At 41.7% G+C, this 23,979-nt stretch overlaps 1 protein-coding gene across 1 annotated transcript in view; it reads right to left on the minus strand.

The window, feature by feature from the left end:
- LOC146822677 (uncharacterized) overlaps positions 1-23,979 on the minus strand; it is a 915,078-nt gene that overhangs the window by 675,319 nt on the left and 215,780 nt on the right. The window contains exon 3 of the mRNA XM_085606263.1: positions 12,722-12,779. Within this exon, the coding sequence (XP_085462389.1) occupies positions 12,722-12,779 (58 nt within the window). The remainder of the gene's footprint in view (positions 1-12,721; positions 12,780-23,979) is intronic.

The raw sequence follows: 23,979 nt of genomic DNA on the forward strand, positions 1-23,979 counted from the left end.
GCCTTCCTAGGACTCACCGGGTACTACAGGAGGTTTGTTAAGGGATATGGCACCATTGATGCCCCCTTAACGGAGCTGACTTCCAAGAAGCAGCCAAAAAAGGTGATCTGGCCTGAGTCCTGCCAGAAGGCATTTGATGCCCTGAAGGCCGCCATGTGCACGGTCCCCGTGCTCAAGGCCCCCAACTTCTCAAAGGAATTTGTCATGCAGACCGACGCGTCAGACCATGGAGTGGGAGCAGTGCTTTTACAGCTGAACAAAGAGGGCCTAGACCAGCCTGTAGTCTTCCTTAGCCGGAGACTACTCCCCAGGGAACAGAGGTGGAGTGCCATAGAAAGGGAAGCTTTCGCTGTAGTCTGGGCACTGAAGAAGCTGAGGCCCTACCTGTTTAGGACTCACTTCCGGGTTCAGACCGACCACAGGCCCCTCAGATGCTTAATGCAGATGAGGGGGGAGAATCCAAAACTGCTGAGGTGGTCCATCTCCCTACAGGGAATGGACTTTACGGTGGAACACCGCCCTTGCACAGAGCACCCCAACGCAGATGGCCTATCCAGGTTCTTCCGCCTTACTGATGAGAACTCCCAGGCGAGTGGGTAGTACTCCCTACTTTCAGCTGGAGGGGACATGTGTTAGACTTGGCATCTTTTGGCGTGTTTCCCCTGAGTTTTTGCTTTCTGACCTCCCGGTTTTTACTCTGTTTTTGCTGGCGTAACGTTTCTGTGCACATTTCGCACTGCTGATCAGTGGTAATGTGCAAGCACTTCCTGTGTCAATTGTTTTATGGATTGGTGTTTCCTGGATTGAATATTTGATTTACTTGTTAGTCCCTAGTAAAGTGCACTGAGTGTGCCAGGGCCTGTGAATCAAATGCTACCCGTGGGCCTGCAACACTGATTGTGCCACCCACATGAGTAGCCCTAAAAAGGTACCTCACACCTGCCATTGCGGAGTCTGTGCGCAGTTTGTAACTGCCATGACGACTTGGCCAGTGCACCGTGACCCTGGTCTCACTGACAGCGCCACCAAGCCGCTGCTCGCACTGCGACCTGAGGGCACCACACGCCGCACCGCTGCACTTTGTACCGCAGCACCCGACGCCTGCCTACACCAGTGCTCCTGATTCCATCAGAGAGGAGCTCGACCTGCAACGCAAGTGACTTCGAGGGCCTCATCGCCCTGCATTTCTCACAGGTACTGTTTGCGGGTCTTCCCGACACCGTAGCTGGCCCGCGACCCCGCGACCAGCCAGAACTGTTGGATTTGTTGTTCATGACGCCGTGGTAGCCCCGGACGGAGCTATCGACATCGAGGAACTTTGTTTGAAACTTATTTTGATAACTACAGACTTTTTGTTTACATTTAGTATCGTGGATTTGTGTCGTTTTTGGTCTTGTTTTAATTATATAAACATTTAGGATTGTTTTTAACTGTTGTGGTGTCCTTTTGTAGTGTGTACACTGTATTACTGTGGGTTATGTGCAAATGCTTTACACACTGCCTCTAAGATAAGCCTGACTGCTCATGCCAAGCTACCAAGGGGGTGAGCAGGGGTTATTTTAGGAGTGTAACTCCCTTATCTTGACTAGAGTGGAGATTTTTGCCTGGCTACGGCCCTTAGCCTAGCCTACCAGAAATCCCATTTCTAATAGCCGCTCCGTGTCTTCACAGTGACTTTGAAGGGGGATTAGACATCCCCTTGCATGCGGGTACATTCAGTGACTGCACAGCCTGCAAGGGGATGTCTGAGGAATCCATGGGACCCCCTTTCCACCCTCCAGAGGGTTGCTCTCAGGGGGCGCACTGACAGTGCACTACCTTTTAGTTGGTGCACTGTCAGTGAGCCTCCTGAGAGCTTCTTTGCTTCTGTACCCATGTCTTTAATTCGGCCTTGGGTGCAGAGGCAGAGGGATTTTCTCATTTGCATGGGGCAAGCCCACGTGCAAATGGGGGAATGCCCCCTGAAGAATGCACTGGTGCTTTATGTGCACCAGAGCTATCAGTATTACAGAAGTGGCCGCACAAACATCTGCAGCCCCTTCTGTAATACCAAAGTGCCCTGGGGCTTGCAAAGCAGGTGCAAACTCCAACGGCGCCCCAGGGCACTTTGCGTAATACGGCCCCTGGAGCTATATCAGACAATCTTGCAGTCACTTACAGCAATCGGATAATTAATTTGCATCATTTTTAATTTGCTCGATACTTGTTGAAGCAAAGAGATTTTGCACCAGTCAATACTACAGAAAGTTTTTGCACCAGAGCAAATTGGAGAAATTGATAATTAAAGTTTAAACACATCACCCTTACAATAGTTTTAAAAGAGTTATTTTAAACAAAGAAATCCTAATCCCATAACAACTCTTTTAAAAAGAAAATCAATCTGATTTTATACTGCTGATTGTTGTATAGTAAACAAAGACAAAGGTAACTGGTTTTGCCTAGCACAATTTTGCCTAGCGCAGGGACTATTAATATTATTTTTCCTCAAACACAAGAGCCTTATTCAAGCTTTGGAGAGTGGACCGAATATATTCATTCGCTTTTTTTATCATATAATCTATAACCATAGCTAGAAATCAGTTTTCCTTGAGTGAAATACTGTTTGATTTAGTGGGTGTTAAACAAATAGCCACAACCCCATAGGTGAATGATTGTTACATGAGCTATCAATGTTTGCAAACTAATCACCTCTTCACTTTTTCCAGCCACAATTCAGCACCAATAAACCATTTATGATTTAAATGTGCTTTGCAGAAACAAATAGACATCAAGAAGTGAGGCAGTTTTACAGTGCTTGCTAGACCTCAAAGTTCATCAGTTTTAGGGCCTTATTATGATTTTGGTGGCCTGATGGACCACCAAACCCATGATGCCATTGTGGCTATAGCCGCACCAGTGGTCCAACCGCCCTATTACAAGTAGAGCAGTTAGACCGCCAGAGGACCGCTGCTGCCGGCAGGAGTCTGCGACCCCTGGTGGTCTTGCAGTGGCCTGAGGCCTTTAATATGCTGGCGGCGGTGCTGCAGCACCACCAAGCATATTAGGAGTTTCCTCACCTCCACAGTTCTCATGGTGGTGAGCCCGCCATGAAAACTGTGGCATGAGGAAACAAAGGGGACCCTACAGTGCCCCCTGTTACCTCTGCACTAGGGAATTCATGCAGGGGGGCAATGCATGAACCCCCAGTGCCTGTAGGGTATGGACTTAACAGTCCAAGCCCTGCAGTAACGTACAATGTGTTCACATTGCGGTGCCTTGCTAAGGCTCAAGTATGGGGTAATACTTATTCTGGACTCCTACTATAGGGTAATACTTTAGCTGCATGGAGAATGCCATGGAACCCACTGAGGGTGTAATGCACTCAAGGGAACGGACTACTATTCCCAGCATGCCTCGATCATGAATCAAGCACCAAGCAACGCCCATTGGGGCGGGGTTATAAAACGGTATGCAGAGCACTCCATGAACATTCAGTCAAGCTGCCCAAGAAGAAGAGGCTTTCTACCTCGAAACGCGTTTGCACCCGATTTTTAGACAGAAATGAAATGTTGGTATGCCCTGTGAAATAAACCTTCTGATTTGAATCAGCTGCGTGTGCGTCCTGAAATGCCTTGGTGGAACACACACACACACACACACACACATATATATATATATATCATAAAACATATTAACAAATCGACTGCAAAACATTAAATAAATTATCAAATCATTTAAATATAAAAAAAACTATACAATCATGAACTAGAAATATTATTAAAAAAAATTTAAAATATATATGTATATACATATAAAAAAATAACATAATTAAGCAAGTAATAATAATATATATATTTAAACAGTATTAAGAAAAATATTCAAGTCTGGGAATAACAGATATACTATTCCCACTCCAGTTTTTGCAACAGCAGGGACAGCATTAGACTTCGTAGGGGTTACATTTTTTATTCCCACTCTAGTCTGTGCTACAGTAGAGAAAGCATTGGACTTTGGAAGGGTAAGTTTATTATTCCCACTCCAGTTTATGCAAAAGTAGGGAAAACATTGGACTTCAGAATGGTAAGATTTACTAGTCCCACTCAGGTCTGTGCAACAGTAGGGAAAGTGTTGAACGTTGAAAAGGTCAGATTTACTGATCGCACTCCAGTCAGTGCAACAGTAGGAAAAGCGTTGGACTTCGAAGGGGTACGTTTTACATTTCCCACTCCAGTCTGTGCAGCAGTAGGGGAAATATTGTACTTCGACTGTTTAAATATACTCTTCTGACTCCAGTCTGTGCAATAGTAGGGAAAGCATTGGACTTTGGAAGGAATACATTTACTATTCCCACTCCAGGAAAAAGCAGTGAACTTCAGAAATATTAAAGTTATGATTTTCACTACACTCTGTGTACACATTATGTATTTGAACAACCCTATTAATTAACATCAAATATAAAACTATACTTATAATATGAACATTACTAATTAGCCAAAAACATTCACAGATATAAAAATGAAAAACAATTAAACAATGTACATGATTGTTAATTTAATAATTAATGATTAATTGAACAAATGGCTATTTATTACTTAATGAACCTTCCATACTATCCCCCACAAACCTAGTAGTTCACACATGAAATATAACTAAACTATTTAAGTATAACACAATTAACATAACTATTAATCAATTACATCATTATTGATAAATTAATTGTTAATTAGTACAAACCTTGCAGCCCTCACTAAATAGATAACTTAGAAAATATAATAAAACAATTTACATAATTAATAACCATTTAACAAGTAACATTAAATTATTAATTGTCAATGACTAAACTTCCCACCCTATACCCCTACAAACCCAGCAGCCCACGCCTAAAATATACCTAAACAATATAGTTACACAATTTATATAACTTATAATCAGTTAAATAGTTAATAATAGATTAGTAATTTATTGTTAATTAATTATGCTTAATTAACTTCCCACCCTGTACCCCTAAAAACCTAGCGACCTGCAACAACATTATAAATTACTATTAACAACTAAATCAAAAATTATTAATCACTTAAAATTCCGAACTATATTTCAAAATATTATTAAAAAATATAAACAATATTAACTTAAATTAATATATGAACTAAAACACATTAAGATAATTAAAAATCTATATTGTTTACAACAGTACTTTTGCAAACTATATTAACAAAAGCAATATTCTTGAAATACGATATTAATTACCTGGAAAAATAGATAGTCATGACAATTATATTCCTGCATCACAATATTTTTGTATCACTGTGGACCTGCCCATCTGCAGGGTCACCCCAAACCTTTTGCCTTCCTCCTCCCCTTTTTGCTGAATTCGTTTTTGTTGGCTTTAGGACTCTGTGCACTTTACCACAGCTAACCAATGCTCAAGTGCATGTGCTCTCTGCTTAGAATATGGGAACATTGTCTTATCCACAATTGGCATATTTAATTAAGTCCCTAGTAAAGTGCACTACATGTACTCGGGGTCTGTAAATTAAACGCTACTAGAGGGCCTGCACCACTGATTGTGCCACCCATTTAAGTAGCCTTAAACTTGTCTCAGGCCTGCCATTCAAGAGATTGTGTGTGCAGTTGTAAGCTGCCATGTCAACCCAGCAAGTTAAATCTCTTGTCTGGCCCAAACCTTACTTTTTAATGCATATAGGTCACTCCTGAGGTAGGCCATCGACAGCCCAAGGCCAGGGTGCATTGTTGTTAAAAAGTAGGAAATGTACTTTTAGGTTTTCCATGTCCTGGTAGTGAAAAACTCAAATTTATTTTTCAGTACCACAAAGCCTACCTCTTCCATAGGATAACATTAGTATTACCTTATTACATCTGTCTCTCGAATCACAATCTAAAATCACAATTTATGGTGAAGTCATATTTTAAAATGTAATTCTGAAATGCCACTTATAGAAAGATGGCATTTTCTTACTTTAGACATTTAGTGCCTACGGCCTATCTTTGAATACACGGGTGGGAGACAGTAGGGATTGGTGCAGTTTCACTAGAGAGCCATACAAACAGTGAGCTTAGGTGTGACTGATAGGCCTTCCACACTCTGATGGGCCATCCAGGGCAGGATGGGAGGGAGGAGTTGACATTTACACCTGAATAATCTGTGTCCTGTCGCCACACAAAGGGCTGCATACCCCCCGGTAGTGAGTCTAGAGCCAGGGCAGGAAGGACAGGGAGTCTGTGCACTTCAAAGGCCTCTCTTTAAAGTCTTCCCCACTTCAAAGGCACAATTGTGTATAAATACTGGACCTCAAACACATCACCGTCTCAGTACACTTCTGGACCTGTGGATTCTCTGCTAGCAAGAGGACTGCTGTGCTGCTACAAGGACTGCTACTCTGCTGGACTCCTGCTTTGTTGTGCTGACCTGCTGCAAGATGCTCTCTTGCCTGGGAGTGAGAAGGGCAGGACCTGCATCTCTCCAACCCAGAACCAAAGGGACTCCAAGGGCTTGCTGGCTTGCCTTCTGATTGAATAGGAGGATATAGGACATAGCCTTTACATAGTTGAAGTCTTTCGAATAATATTGCAGCATTTTAATAAAAAGTCATGTGACTGCCTCAATGGAATGGGACAGAAATTAGCAAAATGAAGGCTAGCCTTACATATTTTCCTACACTTGCAAACACAATAAGCTCAGGTGTTCTCATAATTGAATTCAAGTTTGATACTGTTTGTCATTAATAGCACCTTGCTCCAAGTAACTGGCAGCTTGAACTGGCAATCACGAAGCAGTTTAGAAAATTCTCTCTATTGACAGACTGGCCTGTTCAAATGTATTCCCCTCCACTCAAAAAACAATAACTTACAATTTATTTTCTCTTTCTGTCTTCCCAGAACCCATTTCTTTGGTGAGAGTTTCTGTGACTCACTCAGAGAAACTCTGGATTTCCCTCTTTCACAGTAAGAACACTCCTCAAAAAACCTGGAGAGAACCTGCAATTTTGATAAAGTATTCACCAATTTCTCTTCTCCCCTATCTAGCCAAACTACTAGAGACCCATGTGGAGCAGTATCTCTGCTCCTTCTTAAAGCACTCTAAATTTCTTGAACCCTACCCTGCAGACTTTCAGCCGGCCCACTCAACAGAAACAACTATTCTCCCTGTAGTTTGATGATAAGAGAGAAAAAGCAGACAGGCATTTCTCAGGCACTGGTCCTATCTGCGGCCTTCGACACAGTCAACCACGCAACCCTGATGGACCGCAGGGTTTTGCTCTGGACTGGATGAAATCCTTTCTTAAAGACTGTTCCCAATGTGCCCATCTCTTCCCCTTTTGTTCTTACAAGGTCCAACTAAATTGTGGAGTACCACAATGATCATCCCTATCCCGACATCTTTTTAATCTTTACATCCACCCTCTGATACATTGCCTTTAGCAGCAGAAGGTGAAAATATATAACTACACTGATGATATGCAGCTGCTTTTCACCATCGATAACACCTCGTAATCAATGGAGTTTCTCCGAAACACTAAGCTATATATTCATGATTGGATGAACAGCCATCAGTTGAAGCTGAACTTAGACAAAACTGAGATTGTTATTACAAACAAGAAGATCATCCAATGGAATCCCTCCTGAGATAGCCTCCTGAGATGGTATTCTCCCCATGCCCACGAAAGCTGTAAAAAGTCTTAGGAGCAGTGATTTCCTCAAGCTTTCGCCAACGTAGAAGAATCAGGAAATATTTTACTTTTAAAGCCACCATCCAAATCAATATTGCCTTAGTCAAGTCCCAGATAGACTAATCAAATGCTCTCTATCTGAGACTTCCAATAGCCCTCAACCACAGGCAACAGATAGCACAACATTAAGCAGATAGGCTGGTCTTTAGACAACTGCCACACAAAACCACCGATGGAAAAGCTACACTGGCTTCCAGTAGCTCAAGTGCCATCTTCAAAACAGGCTGCACTGTTTGTAAATCACTCCACGACAAAATCGCGACCTGTATGTCCTGAAAAATTGAGCGCTATACCCTTAATCTCAGATCGGCCCAGCTGAACCTTTTAACAGTACCAAGATTTAAGAGAAAGTGGCTGGGTGGAGCTAGATTGTCAGTGATTGGCCCCATACAGGAAACTCCTTCCCTCATGACATTAGATCTACAGCCAATTATGCAAGGTTCTGAAAACTCTTAAAAACCTGGCTGCTTAAACAAACATACAGCAAATTATAACACTAGTTAACGCCTCCTATTACCTCAGCGGCAAAAAACCTTTTTGGTGTACCTGCACTCTATAAATGTTGTATGATGTAACATGTAGATTTTTAGGTTTTAGTAGGAAGTAGATTAATAGGTGCATTGTCCAAGATATTGAAACATTATTGACAACTAGTGAGGTTGAGATTGTAGGTAATCAGAGAATTTGGCTTTGAGGTCGAGATGTCACAGTTTTTTTGTCAGACTTCACTAAACTCTCTCAAGGCACAAACTATTTGATCCACAAAGATAAACTGACTCTTTTTTGGTTATTTAGCTCAAGCAGCAAGTCATTCCACAATGATAAGAAATTAGTGCATGTGCAACAATTAGCCAAACAACACTAAGTGAATAAAAAAGTATCAAAAAATGAAAAAGTGGATGAATAAATCAAATGGTGCATTGAAATCAAAAGCTTTTCATAGTAAGCACTGGAGAAAATAGAATTCAAAATTATCCAATGGGAACCTTGAGACCATATGGTTAAATAAAACCAAGAATCTGGTGGCTGAACTGGTCAGTTGGATAGTCTGGATACCAGTTTTCATAGTTGGTCCAGCTCAGCATTTTTACCTTGTGCTCTTGAAACTTCCTGGAGGACAACTATTACAAACATAGTAAACTGAACGCTTTGTTCAGCAATGGCCAATAATATAAAATTGATGATCTGGTGCTCCTGTTGCAGCCTGAAACTTCACACTGAAAACCAGCAAGTAGAAAATTTGCAAACCTGAGCCTGCTGAGGCGGGGTCTGCTTTTGGAAGAGGTATCAGGATTATTGCAGGTTGAACTCTATCCTTCAACTGAAGATGTTCACCAAATCCGATGTTTTTGAACAAATTCTGTTAGTAATAGTATCATGACGAAATGTATTCAAATCTTTAGGACTTGCTACTTCGATTGCAGTCCACATCTTTCAGTTACCCAGTTTCCCAGAAGTTAGCTTACAGGTCCACAGCGAATGCCAAGGCCAATTGGAAATCTTGCAGGCAGTCATCAGCTATTGCCTCCAGCCTTAAAGGAAATTCCTTGGTGGCTGGAGGGCTTCACTTGCTGGCTTTAGACCCCCTTCACTAAAATTGGTCCGCAGGAGACTGGTGTTGCCAATCTTTGAGGGAAATGCTGGCAGCAGATGTTCAAGTGGAGTATGAGGACACCTTTACCAGCAATCTCTGGCAGCCACCCTGGAATTCTACGGCAGTACATAAATTCTGTCTTTGAAATGCGTCAAGCAGGGCATTTTAAGTCAGCCGTTGAAGATGAGATCTAGTCAGTCTTAAGTCCCAAGGCTTTACAATTCCAGTATTTCAGCAAGTTATGTTTTTTCTGGCTTGAGTACATGCTTTATGGCATCAATATTATTCCAGAATTAAATGCACTAAAAATTCAAAACGGTGAGTCCTTGTCTCAAATGTGCAGAGCATTCCTTTGCCCTGCAGCTTGGTTGCAGCCTTCCCAATTCAGACTGCTGAGCTTTGAAAGTGTGTAGGTACACTTGGTGCAGACCCCCTGGAGGACGTTTCCATTGAGACTCATTGGCTTATCTTCTAAATGAAGAAAGTTGCAAGAGATGATATTTACAACAGAAGTCCATTCGGCTGGCATCAGGGCACTCTTCCTCAACGTAGGTGCTGTGCGTTCAATCATTTGAGACAGCATTTTGTGATAATGGCAGCCTTAAAGTCTGAGGGGAAGATGATTCCAGATAGAAATGTTTATCAATTTGGAATGCACTGCAGCTGAGCTTGGGTAGAACAGGTTTCATATCTCATAACTAATATGATTGATTACTAACTCCATTAACAGTTAGGCAACTCCAACTTCACTTCAGCCGACATTATCTGAACGCTACACATTTGGTTGTGATAGTTATTCCTATCCAAAGAAGGAGGTAAAAATGAAACCTAGATTTACAGGACGTTCCTTAGGAGCAAGTAGGACAAATAAGTACTTCTCTCTTGCTTCACAAGACCTCCACTCAGAAGTCATCTTATCAGAAGGACAGTTATTGCAATTTCTAAATAAAAATGCCTATCCCCTAAAAGGAGAATATGACTAGGCCTGGATAGTAGATAGCAGACGACAGCCACTGCCCAGCTAAAATGTAGGCGATGCCCAGAGGAAAGAAAATGGGGAGAATACAGAAAATAGATGTCTTTTCTTTGTAGAGCTCATTATTATCGAAGCCACGTGACAGCAATATGTCAGAGTTATTGCTTCATACATTGAAGCCCTATATTTGAAAAAGTCAGTTCATATGGCCTTAGGCACTAACCCACCTTCCCATTATTTACATCAGATTCTAGATCTAGAGGAGAACTACCCCTACAAGACTTGCAGTCGTATTACAAATGCCATATTATGGATTTGTTTGCCTTGAGTTAGACTTTAATCTGCAACGGAGCCTATTTATGCACATAGCTCTCTTTTTTTATTGAGCAGAAAGAATAAGAATAATTCATTACATCATAACATCATAAATAATAAAAGGTGGATAATAATAATTCTGATACAATAGAGTAGACTCCATACTACATAAGATACAAGACAGGGACCCGCCCTTAAAGAAAGATAATGACTAGAGTAGATTGCACTTTGTGACATTACATAAAACAGAAAAAAAGATAAACATCTATCGCCTTGATCCCACCCAGCAAAAATCAAGTGTTTCCATTTATCTCCTATGCCATCCTCCGTCCATGCTCTATAATCATAAGTAGACTCCATCATAGCAGCACTACAAGTCCTTCTCTAGTTGTTCCATAAAACTCCAAACTCGCTTAAACCTTTTAGTTGCATCAACCCTTTTAGCATAGGCCTCTTCAAATTTCCTGGTAAGGATCATTTTATTGTGCCATTCTAGATATGTAGGGACTCTATTTGTCTTCCAGTTCAGAAAAGATTTAGCAGCAAGGAACCTCATTGGTGGAGAATTGTTTTCTTTGTATGGCTCTAGAGAGTATCTTTTCTTTAGATGCACATAGCTCTCTTTGTGATTGTTTGTCAACTCCGATTTCATGGATAATTCAGAGGTCGAAGGTGTGGAAAGCAAGCCTTATGTCCCTCTGAGGTGCACCGGGGTAACTCTGATAATAAAGTTTACATTAATTTGCCTGACCTGGACACTAGGTTGGACACTGAGCTTTAATTTAGTCCAGAGGGCAATCGTTTTTACACTGATCAACGGTTTGGACGGCCAGCATTCCTTTAGTGTTTGTGTGTGGAGTAGCTCTCAGAGTCTCACACAGAGAGCAAATCATTTCCCTTTTATTAGTAAAACACATGAATTTTACAATGTATGACAATGCCTGTTGTGTGCTACAGCAATAAGCTTATGTTAGGCACAACGACATATAGAGATAAGGGACATACTGTATGCACAAGTCGAAAGGGGGTGTGCAGTTCCTGTTTGTACGTGGGGGAAAGACAGGTCTTTCTTTGTGATGCCCTCACACACCCCGAGAGGTGTCATGCTTCCTCATAGGGCGTTTGCCCCTCGTCAGGCCGGCACTGCAATGCCTGATGGGCTCCCGGAACTGGGGCTCTTTGCCAGGGATCTTTTGGAGAAGAAGCCATTCAGTGCGTGCTGGTGTGAGGGCTGGGTAGTGCACAAGGGAGTGAAATAAATAAAATAGGTCTGGAGCAGTCCTACTAGATCAAATGTTAATGTATTAGGTAGCTCTAGCCTGATTAAAAACTGTGCGTGTGCCCCTGTGCCCCTTGTGCACAATCCAGCCCTCACACCCGCACGCACCAAACGGCTTCTTCTTCAAAAGATCCCCGACATAGAGCCCCGGTTCCGGGAGCCCGTCAAGCATTGCAGCGCCGGCCTGATGAGGGGCAAATGTCCTATGATTAAGCATGCCACCTCTCAGGGTGTGTGAGGGCATCACAAAGAAAGACCTGTCTTTCCCCCACGTCCAGGCAGGAATTGCACACCTCCTTTAGACGTGTGCTTCCTCGGGAGCCAGTGTGCAAGACCTCTTAACTAGGCTCCCTGTCCCTCCTTTGTAAGAAACAGACTGCATGCAGCCATAAAAATGATGGAGTCATTTCAAAGGAAGGTAATGCAGAACTCTGTAGACACTTTGACAAGCTATATTCAGACTGTTACTAACAGCAGGGGAAATATGAAAGGCGTGTTAATATGCAATGAACAGTGCTATTTGTCAGGTGAAAAAAAAGTAGTATACATTATGGCATGTATTTTCCTACCTTTATTGAAAACATTTTACAGTAGTCCATTTATGAGAGAAGAGGGGCTTTTGACGCCTTACATACATTGTTGTGTGTGTTAAGCACCTCGTCAGAGACCCAAAGATAATCGTTTTAAAACTTGTCAGGGTTGACTCAGCCTTTAATTGAATGAATGAGTACCAATGATGTAGGTAATACTAACATTTGTTGATATAGTGCCTAGAACTATGTGGTTTATCCAGCATGCCAAATAAATAATAATTATTGAGTTGTACTTACAAATTAGAGCGAGAAAATAGCTGTTGGAAACAGGAACCTGACGCAGCTTGCTGTGTGCCTGGAAAGAGAATTAATTTCGAGTTAGAAAGGAGTGGAAATAACTTATCTTGACATTTAGAGTAGCCTTGAAATAGAGATGGGTGTGGATAAAAATGCCATAATCTTTTCTTTCCTCTACCTTTCAGCAATCAATATTTACTTTTGATGCGCCTAATCCGATTATATTCGAATATCAAAAGATGCTGCAAGCTATCCAGACATGAAAAGTTACTGCAACAGTTTGGTTGCATCAAGCGAGGTCATGGCATCAAGTTTTACGATCAGAATCTCCCAGATGGTTCGACAGTGAAAGGAGCTAACCCCTAATATGCATTTTCTTAAAACTGCTCTTTTAGCAAAATCCATAAAAACAAGTCAATGTATTCTTGACACTTAAAAAAAGCCAGCATTTCCATCTAGGGAGCAGCTATGCAAAAGCTTCTCACTTTTTACAATCACATGTATGCTAGTATCAGGTACATCTTAGCAACTATTGTGCTGAATAAAGTCTTGCAAAGGAACTCCTGGATGGACAAAGACCTCCAATGTAAATTTTTGTTATAAAGTTTTAATGACATGAAGTTGTATCTTGAGTTTATCACTAAATGAATTGTGTAACTCTCTTAACTTCAACGCCTTATTAATAGAATGATTACCAAATACGATTATGTTTAATCTAGAACATTCTTCCTTAATAAAAAAACATTTCTTCTGCCACCTGGAATCAAATCAAGGTTTCTTGTGTCTACCATTTTCTGCAATCTCAAGATACAAACTGTACAATGACTCATTTATGTGGTTGAGGTAGATCATGTGCAGCAGCAACTGGACGATTATAAAGTTGTGGGTCCAGGTCTTCAACTACTTTTGATTAATAAAGCATATTCTGCACTTTTTACAGGCCACATGCCAACCACCACAAGCTAAAACTAAAAGAGGATGGAGATGTGTTCAACACGTTGCAGGCAATGGGCCCGATTCACAGAACTAACTTAAGACAAAATCCTAAACTTACTACTTTTTGTATTCACAGAAGGCATTTAGTAGTAGTAAAGTTGGGATTTTGTCTTAAGTTTGACTTAAGACAAATTTAAGACAGACTTAAGTTAGGATTTTGTCTTACGTCTGTCTTAAGTCTATCTTAAGTTTGTCATAGGTCTGTCTTAAGTCTGTCTTAAGTGTGTCTTAAGTGTGTCTTAAGTTTGTCTTAAGTCAAACTTAAGACAACATCTTAACTTTACTACTACTAAATACCTTCTGTGAATACCAAAAGTAGTAAGTTTATATGTTTTTGCTACGCCGTTTCGTTGAGATTATATTGTCAGAAATCAATGAAAGAATGACAATTATGACAAACTTGTGCCCATTACTTACACTGCTAACATTAATCCTAAATTATTTATTTTGTCTTGGATCACTACACAAAACACAGGATCACAAACGTCCTGGTTATTTCAGATGCATCATTATTCTCGAATATTGCTAAATCAAACTGAAGTTAAAAAGTGATGATTGGTAAAGAGCAGTTTTCAAGTCTGGCGTTACAGAGCTGATATTGCCAGACCTGATGTGTACAACAGAAAAAGATCTTTCAGAAGTACTACTGAGATAAATAAATGGAGGAAGGTGTGTCGCAAACCATCTCATTCCCCCTTGTTTATTGATTTTCACTCTCTTGTCCCTGATTTTTTGTTTAGCGGTTTAGTTAATTTTCTTCTGGATTCCACTCCTGGTCTGCTCAGCTGTTTTCTTCTTTCTGATATAAAGAGGAGTTCGGTGCGTTCCTTATTACTCCAATGTTATCTTTAATTAACTACAATATAGTCTTTGTGCTTTTTCCTGCTAACTGGCACCATCTTAAGGAGACATTTTCAGTTCAGTTCAAATACTTTATTCAACAATTGAGTTGTAAAAGTGACATAAAACAGTATACACATAATTTCAATCCAAAAGTACATTTAAAAAACACATTATAAAACAGCATATAAATAAAATTATCAATACGTAAGGATACATTGATAGACCAACCCGCATAATGTAACAAGCCAGTCAATTGCCTAATGAAAAGTCACTTTGGCATTTAATCAATTTAAACCGAATTGCCCAGGCCCACTTTATATATTTTGACATTGCAATAGAGATGGTCGGGCTTGGATCAGTAGACAAGATTCCCATAGCTACCTCATATCTTCGGATGCCCATCAATCGACAAACAGGTAGTACCCATTTCTTGCGTGGAATAGTATAGAGCGGACAAAAAAGGACAAAATGACTCGTAGATTCGATCTTGTCCAGACACTTTGGGCACCTATTTTCAGACCCCACTGCCCAGTGGGATGTAAATGAGCGTACCGGGAGTGTACCTATCCTGAACTGGAAATAAAGTTTACGATCGGACGGTACTTGAATTAAGCCCCAATATGATTCCAGTCCGACATTAACCTTAAATTCCAAGAATCTGTCAGTTAAAGCAGATGAGCTCCCCTTGCTAAATAATTCCAAGCCGATCATCTCCCAATATCTGATTTTCAAAGAGTCCTTTGAAGGGAAAGCTGTATTAGAGGGGTCGTCCCATAGATCTCTCAGTCCCATGCGATAAAGTAATAATTTTACAGATTTCAGCCATTCTATCTTGTGGGAGGAATCTTTATCAATAATTTCCTTTAGGCCCATTGCATAGTGACTAAGCTCATTAGTGGTCCACACCCTACGCCAATATAGCAAGGGACGTAGATAAGCTACATCCTGTATGGATTTTAAACCAAGATCCCAAAAAAGGGGTAGCAAGGGAGTGCTCTGGGGAACACCAACAGCTTTTCGAATAAACTCCTTTTCCATGGCATTCAATCGCTGTGGGTTTTTGCCATGCCCCCACAGCTCAGACCCATAGAGGGCCGAGCTACGAATCTTCATCGTATAGATCTCTAGAAATGGCTCCATTGGTTGAGACTGCGAAGTTTTAAATCGTTTCATTAGAATACCAGTCTGTTGTTGGTATTTCAATAGTGAAAGATCTATATGATTATTCCAATACATATTTTTCTGCAAAGTTACTCCCAGATATGTGAATGCATCAACCTGTTCTAGTGAGGATCCATTCATAGCAATTACGCCTTTAAATGGTCTATACACTTTATTGGGTCTAGGACCATTAAGCACCATGAACTTAGTCTTTGCGACATTAATTTCTAGTCCACGTAATAGGCAAAACTCTTCGAAGTGCCGCAAGGTAAGCTGGAGGCCACTCGGAGTTTTCGAAATCAGCAGAGTGTCATCCGCGAACATGAGGACCGGAACACGAGCTCCAGCCAACGCAGGGGCATCTGTGGGGACCCAGGAGAGAAACTCGGCCACCCCGTTAACGAAGAGTGAGAACAGGGTAGGTGCCAGGACACAACCCTGCCGCACACCCCGTTCCACGGGGAAAGAATCCGTGGCCTCTCCCGGTCTACCCCAACGTACCCGAGCGAAATTGTCCTCATGTAAGCGGACGACAAGTGCCAGCAACTCCGGTGCCATCCCCAGTTCCTGAAGTACTTGCCACAGTTTGCCGCGCGGGACCAGATCAAATGCCGCCCGCAGGTCGACAAACACAGCGTACAGGACGCCTTTGTCTAATACCACTGTCCTCCAGTACAATATTAGGAATCTAAAAACCTGGTCAATGGTACTGGTCTTGGGGCGAAAACCAGCCTGTAGGGGGCTCAAAATATTGGCATCCTCCATCCAGGACTGGATTTTGCCCAAGACCAGCCGTCCAAAGATTTTTTGTATAGCATCTATAAAGCTGATAGGCCTATAGTTGCTAGCCAAAGACTTGTCCCCTTTTTTATATATCGGGACAATTTCAGCGCCTTTCCAGCATTGAGGTTTGGCCATGCCCTGGGCAATAGCATTGGCCAAATAAGTAATATAAAGGCGCCATCTCTGTCTATCATGTACGAACACATCTGCAGGAATAAGATCCATACCCGGTGCCCGACCCGAGTTCACAGTATCAAGAGCTCTATCAACCTCTTTACTGCTAAAAGGTGGCTCCCTATAGAAACCGAATTCATGGTGAAATGGACTATCATCTCTGTCCTTGGCATATTGACATTTAAAAAACTCTATCCAGGAGTCCTGGGGAACGCAATTGTGTGGACTTTCTATAATTTCCCCCCTTTTCCATTTAAAAATGTCCCAGAACTTCTTTTGGTTCTTTCCACTACATGTTACCTTAAGGTCTTGCCATTCGCTCTCCTCCGACTCCTTTTTAGCTTTCCACTGTACCTTCTTATAATTGCTCCGAGCTTGCTTTATTTTATTCGAATCCTTTAATTTAAGCGCAGTTCCTAGTTCTTCCCGGGCTTGTTTACAGGTATTATTAAACCAATTCTCTTGCTTCCTTTTGTAGGACCGTTGTGCTAAAGTTGGTTCACAAAAATAGTTTTTGAGTTTAGCAAAAAATGTAGTATGTATATTCTCTACATCTAAATGAGGTTGGCTATTGTTACAATCCATCCCCATTAGTGTCAACACCTCATCCAGATTACTTTGTATCTTGCCCACAAGATCAGGTTGCTGCAAAACTTTTTCCCACTTAAGGTGACGTTCATCATTTGTGAGCCTTGTAGCAAAACCTTTCATAGCGATTACTTCTTCCGATCTTTCTCCCATGCCTGATCTAAAATAGGCTACTAATGGGTTATGATCACTTTCAATTCGAGGTTTTACCATCATGTCCTCAAGGCCATGCCACATCCCAAGATGGACCAAGATATAATCTATGGTGCTAGACCTAACACCATTATCAAAGGTTTTACACCGCGCCCTGTCAGACGTTGTCCTGCCATTTGCCGCCCTCAGTTGGTTGGTCAGGCAGAACCCCTTAAGATTCAGGGCAGCCTCAGTCCATTTACTTACTATCATTGTCTCGAGCTGCGGGATGCCCCATCTTAGGTCCTCCTCCTCCGTTAGGATCAAATCGTAGTGACCCAACGGTTCGAAGGTCGTATTAAAGTCACCTGCTACAAGTGGGAACACGTTGGTAGATCTTGACTCGACAAGAGAGTTAAGTGTTGATACCACCTCCGACTTTTTACCACCTGGCAGACCTCTAGCATACACATTGTAAATGTCTATACACAGGTTTGATGAGAAAATTAGTCTGATTCCTAGAATATCATTATTTTGGTTTGGGAAGGGTTGAATTTTACACTTTATAGATTGTTTAACCCATATAACCAAACCTCCTACTGGCCGGCCCTTTGGCCTTTTGACTGCAGGAGCATAAAAATTCAGATAGCCTATCCTAAACACGGGCTCTACCAACCAAGTCTCCTGGAAGAGGCAGATATCATGATCATCGATGAAATCAGTCCATGAAGGTGACGCTAATTTAGATCCCAGACCAGCCACGTTCCAGGATAGGAACATTGTACATCCTACATCATTGGGAGTCCCTTTGGGTTGGCCTATGATTCTGCCAGGGGGTGTGAAAGCAGATATTCTTTGTCCAGGCTCAGGACAAGGGCCTTGCTCCTTATCCCTAGTAGTTTTTCTAGTTTTTCTTGCGGCAGCAAGCATATTTATGATGCTGTCGCCTCTAGGGTTCGCTGTTATGGACATCTCACCCAATTTTTTTCCATAATCTATCTCAGGGGCTACCCCCTCCTTTTTGAGACTGGGACTACCACTACTATACTTCTGTCAATCACAGTCAGTCAGCCCAGACAGCACGTCAAATCGGTTAAAAGACCTGATGTCCCCCATTAAATGACCCGTTTGGATGGCTCTCCCTCCAATAAGTCTGTCTTAAGTCTGTCTTAAGTGTGTCTTAAGTGTGTCTTAAGTTTGTCTTAAGTCAAACTTAAGACAGAATCTTAACTTTACTACTACTAAATACCTTCTGTGAATACCAAAAGTAGTAAGTTTATATGTTTTTGCTACGCCGTTTCGTTGAGATTATATTGTCAGAAATCAATGAAAGAATGACAATTATGACACACTTGTGCCCATTACTTACACTGCTAACATTAATCCTAAATTATCTATTTTGTCTTGGATCACTACACAAAACACAGGATCACAAACGTCCTGGTTATTTCAGATGCATCATTATTCTCGAATATTGCTAAATCAAACTGAAGTTAAAAAGTGATGATTGGTAAAGAGCAGTTTTCAAGTCTGGCGTTACAGAGCTGATATTGCCAGACCTGATGTGTACAACAGAAAAAGATCTTTCAGAAGTACTACTGAGATAAATAAATGGAGGAAGGTGTGTCGCAAACCATCTCATTCCCCCTTGTTTATTGATTTTCACTCTCTTGTCCCTGATTTTTTGTTTAGCGGTTTAGTTAATTTTCTTCTGGATTCCACTCCTGGTCTGCTCAGCTGTTTTCTTCTTTCTGATATAAAGAGGAGTTTGGTGCGTTCCTTATTACTCCAATGTTATCTTTAATTAACTACAATATAGTCTTTGTGCTTTTTCCTGCTAACTGGCACCATCTTAAGGAGACACTTTTCACTTATGTTATTCTGTGCAAGGTAACATTTTGTCACCTTTTTCTCAGGCAATTAAGAAGGGTGCTGAACAGACTTTTCCAATGTCCAGTTCTTGACATGCTTATGGTGCCTAGTTCTTTTGTCTTAATTTTAGAATTACGCTGTCACATCAGCTCCCCTTCTATGATTTTGGAAAATGCATACCATTCAATCCACATTCACTGTTATTGAGACAGTTTATTAGTTGTTCGAAAATATTTATAACAATCCTCGGCTCACTTACTGGTTCTGACAGTCCTGCCAAGTACCACACATCAGGCGTTATACTACCACATTTCAGTGTGGTAATCCGCGTTACCGCTCTAAAATGCATTGTCACACATATCTGTTACGACTTGTGTGTTAGGTGTCACTGAAAGCAGCAAGTGTGGCAGCACGCCGCCAGTGTTGTGCACTGTGCGCACTGTGCTCCCACAGACTTGGGGCTCGCACTGTGAGGTAAGGCAGTGCTGGCAGGCTCACAACTCACTCAACTGCACTAGTGCTTCAAATGTATCATGATCGATTATTGTGATCATTCCCCCACGGGCAGGCGTGGCTCTGACTGATAGACTGACGTCATGATCCAATGACTAGACTGTCGGGCCCAGTCAAGTTGTTTGTTACATGCTGGTGCCGCGGGGACCATCCTGCTGCTGGAGTGGGCAGCTTTGAGGAAGGTGCGCCTCCGAGCTGGCCAGTTTGCTGGTGGCACGGCAAATTGAATGATGGTGCCATTCGCAAAGCTGCTGCAGTCACCTCACACCGACCCGGGTTACCGCCGTGCATGTAGCTCAACTTTTAATTTACCCCCCTGCCGAAATTATCGCAACCAATTTGACCATTTCTAAATAATAAAGCAATTGTAGCCCCATCCAGACTTCACCTGCCATGCTGCCAGGTTTCATGGACATTTCTCAGTGTCCTCCACACTACTGTGCCGGGCGGTCACGGTGAAGATCCAGTTGACTTTTTCACGAGACCTAAAGAGCGAAGGAGTTTTCAGGCAGGGCCTTTTTTTTTAATGCTATTCAGCCAGTGTTCCAAACACACTGGGACTTGTCTCCTAGGGCGTGCTTTCTTTTGCAGTTTTTTTATATGGCACGTATGCGACACGATGGTATTGGAGCGCTTTACTTGCATACAATTATATTACAAGGAAACATTAATTTTTTGGTTGGGCATGTGGAAATTAACTGATTTGCCCAGAATTACAGGATTTTGAGCCGGCGTCGCCGAGACTCAAACCTGGTTCCCAGTGCCAAAGTCAGCAGCCATTGATAATTTTTCCATGACCAGCACCACCATATTCTGCATCGTAGACGCAGGATAAACCCCAGCAGTTTTGGTTTGCCTTCTTAGGTAATGCCTTGCCAAATTGCAGCAGCTGATGCCCCACCCCCCTCCCGCAAGGCTTCTATGACGGTGGAGCTACTGTAGATTCAGCATCGAAATACAGAGGTACCCAGCGTCTAAATGAGGAGGGGCGAGACTGGGGGGGCGAAGGGGGTTGCTGAGAGGTAGATAGACAGATTATATAGCCATCAGTTTTCGAGAAAGTGTCACTCATAGTAGTTGAAATGTCACTCATAATTATGCCGAAATTATGACAATACCACACATAGCAATCTGAAACCTTGGCAGCTATGTTCTAATTAATAGTTTATGATAATCGTTTATTGTGTTCCTTATGCATATTCCTTAAAGTATTTTAAGCAAGAAAAAGTTTGCAACCTCAATGAAATCCAAAAATGTTAGTAAGGTATAAGTGGCTTTTCGCTCCACAGCTAAATTCCCCACAGTGTCCGCATCAAGACTTAATACATCTTTGGACCTAATATTTTATTTAACAGAGATACAAAACATTAAAATCCCTCTACTTCATTCTGCATTATTCATGTTTTAATTATTTACAAATACTTATCCTTAGGCTCTGTACCAGAGAGAGGCACCCATTATCAAACATTTTGTGAATGCCTGCACTGGATTGTGTCATATGTGTATTATTTAATTATACGTAATTATTTCATCATACTTTTTTAGGTTTCATTTAAGTTCACCATGAAACAACTTGTAAACCAGAGAGTTAACTTTAAATCAGGCTCTCTGTAGACCAGTTAGATCAGGTGTATCTGCCAAGCAGCAACATTCTGTGCTGTTTTAGGGTATCTAAGTGAATATTAATGGGGACATTTTCATAAAATTAATTTCAGTGGAGATTCCATCTATATTTGTTGAATATTCTGAAAAACCATACTTGCGTTTTCTATTCAGTGGCTTGATGAAGTGCATTCTAATTTTATTCTAAGGAACTTGAACTCTTGTGTGTCTAAAACGTTGAGGTAGCTCACAACTGAGAGCTCAGACCGTCGTTGAGTGCAATAATAGACACAAATTATGGAATTTTATTGCTTCTTTATTACCCGGGGCTTCTACCATGGACCTGGAGTGTTTATGGGCAGATGTCTGCAGAAACAGAGCGCCTTAAGCATCTTTAATACATTCTTAATTGCTATTGCTAACATACCAGCAATAACTGAGCTGTCTGGCTAAAGAAATATTGGAATTAAGCTGAATAGTTTCAGGTTATTAGTTGTTGGCATCCAATTGTAGCTTACTGTAGAGGAATTTCTAGAGTAATCAATTTCATGTAGTCACCGTTGCTACTCTGCCAGGCTTAATTGGTTGCAGGCAAATGTGTGGCGTTAGGTTGGGCTAGCATATATGATGCCATCTCACACAAATGCTATCATGCTAATTCAAATATATGTTAACAACTGGTCAAAGTGTCACCTTTGCTTCTCTTGATCTCCACTTAGTTTGCATCTATTGCAATGATCTTTACAACCAGCAAAGAATATTTATAATAGAAATAAAGCTCAATGTTTATAAAGAAATATTTTTTAACGTCTAAATGCAGTGTTATACAGATGAAGAAAGTTAAGGAAGCACATTCCTAGTTCAAGGATAATCTCCTTACTGTCATTTTCTGCATCCTTAAATTGAACATGCGAGGGAATTCTAAGGCCGTGCTTGCCAATCATCTTACTTAAAAAGGCACTAACTGGAAATGGAGGATTGATTATTCTTATTGTAAAGCTTGTGATGAATAATGCCTAAGCAGGGAATTAATATGTGATTCTCTCAGCCCTTTCTGCTGCTCTCTAGCTCTTCCTCAGGTACTCATCCTGATGTCACGGAACAATGTCTGTCGAATGACACCGCTTATCAAGGCAATTAAGTAAGCGGATAGTGGATGGCAGTGTTTTTAAATGAAGTCCTATAAGGAGTTTTATAAACCATTTCAGAGTACTAATAACATTGAAATGAAGGTTAAAAGTCATAATCAGTGAGATAAAGCCCTTCTTTATCATTATACATCCTCTTCCTCAGCTTGGGATACCTATTTCGGATGACAGACAATTATCGCATGATAATTCCCTTTTCAGTTTCCATCAGTGCTATATGAGGGAGAACACTAAGCAGATAAAGCTGAGAATTAGTCGTGTAACATTCTTTGAACTTTGTAGCCAGGCGGCTGTGAGAATAGACAAGCATGCAAATCTGATGGCCATTATATATTAGTTTGATGAGCCTTCTACGCTGATGAGACAGTGATCAGCCTGTAAATATTGTGTTTGAGCCACCAGGTAGCAGTAAGCCATTTATTGGTAAAGAACAGCAACAGCATGCCAATTCGTAATTCCAGCTTCTTGTCGTTGAATTGCCTGACGTATTTCAGTGCCTTTAGCACTTTACTCAGAGGCTCGACAGTCTTGCAGGCACACCAGAACCACCGCCATTAAGTACACAGTTCCCGCCCTCTGATGGGCTGCTCCATTGAGCAACGTGGCCTTATGGGTCTTGTAGTCCGCAAATGAATCCCAAATGGGCGCCTGGATTGTTAACTGGTGAAAAAAGTTTAAACCCCCCAAAGGAGCCTCAGCATGCCATTTTGTTCATTGATCCACGCCCGATGTCCCACACAACAGCTCCGTGTGATACGAAGCTCCAGGCCCCCAATTTAGCAAGGTGGTGCATCTATCGCGGCTGGGCTGCAGCGTAAATATCAAAGCTCCAAGATTGCCCCCTAGGCATAGATGCACTCCACACCAGGTAGCAGTAAGAAATTTATTGGTAAAGAACAGCAACAGCATGTCAATTCGTAATTCCAGCTTCTTGTCATCGAATTGCCTGACGCGTTTCAGTGCCTTTTGCACTTTCCTCAGAGGCTCGACAGTCTTGCAGGCACAGCAGAACCACTGCCATTAAGTACACAGTTCCCGCCCTCCGATGGGCTGCTCCATTGAGCAACGTGGCCTTATGGGTCATGTAGTCTGCAAATGAATCCCAAATGGGCGCCTGGATTGTTAACTGGTGAAAAAAGTTCAAAGCCCTCAAATGATCCTCAGCATGCCGTTTTGTTCATTGATCCATGCCCGATGTCCCACACAACAGCTCCGTATGATACGAAGCTCGTGGCCCCCAATTTAGCAAGGTGGTGCATCTATCGCGGCTGGGCTGCCGCGTAAATATCAAAGCTCCAAGATTGCCCCCTAGGCATAGATGCACTCCCCACCAGGTAGCAGTAAGCCATTTATTGGTAAAGAACAGCAACAGCATGTCAATTCGTAATTAATTCCAGCTTCTTGTCGTCGAATTGCCTGATGCGTTTCAGTGCCTTTAGCACTTTC

The sequence above is a fragment of the Triturus cristatus genome, chromosome 5_2 (assembly GCF_964204655.1).
Source record: "Triturus cristatus chromosome 5_2, aTriCri1.1, whole genome shotgun sequence".
Lineage (NCBI taxonomy): Eukaryota > Metazoa > Chordata > Amphibia > Caudata > Salamandridae > Triturus > Triturus cristatus.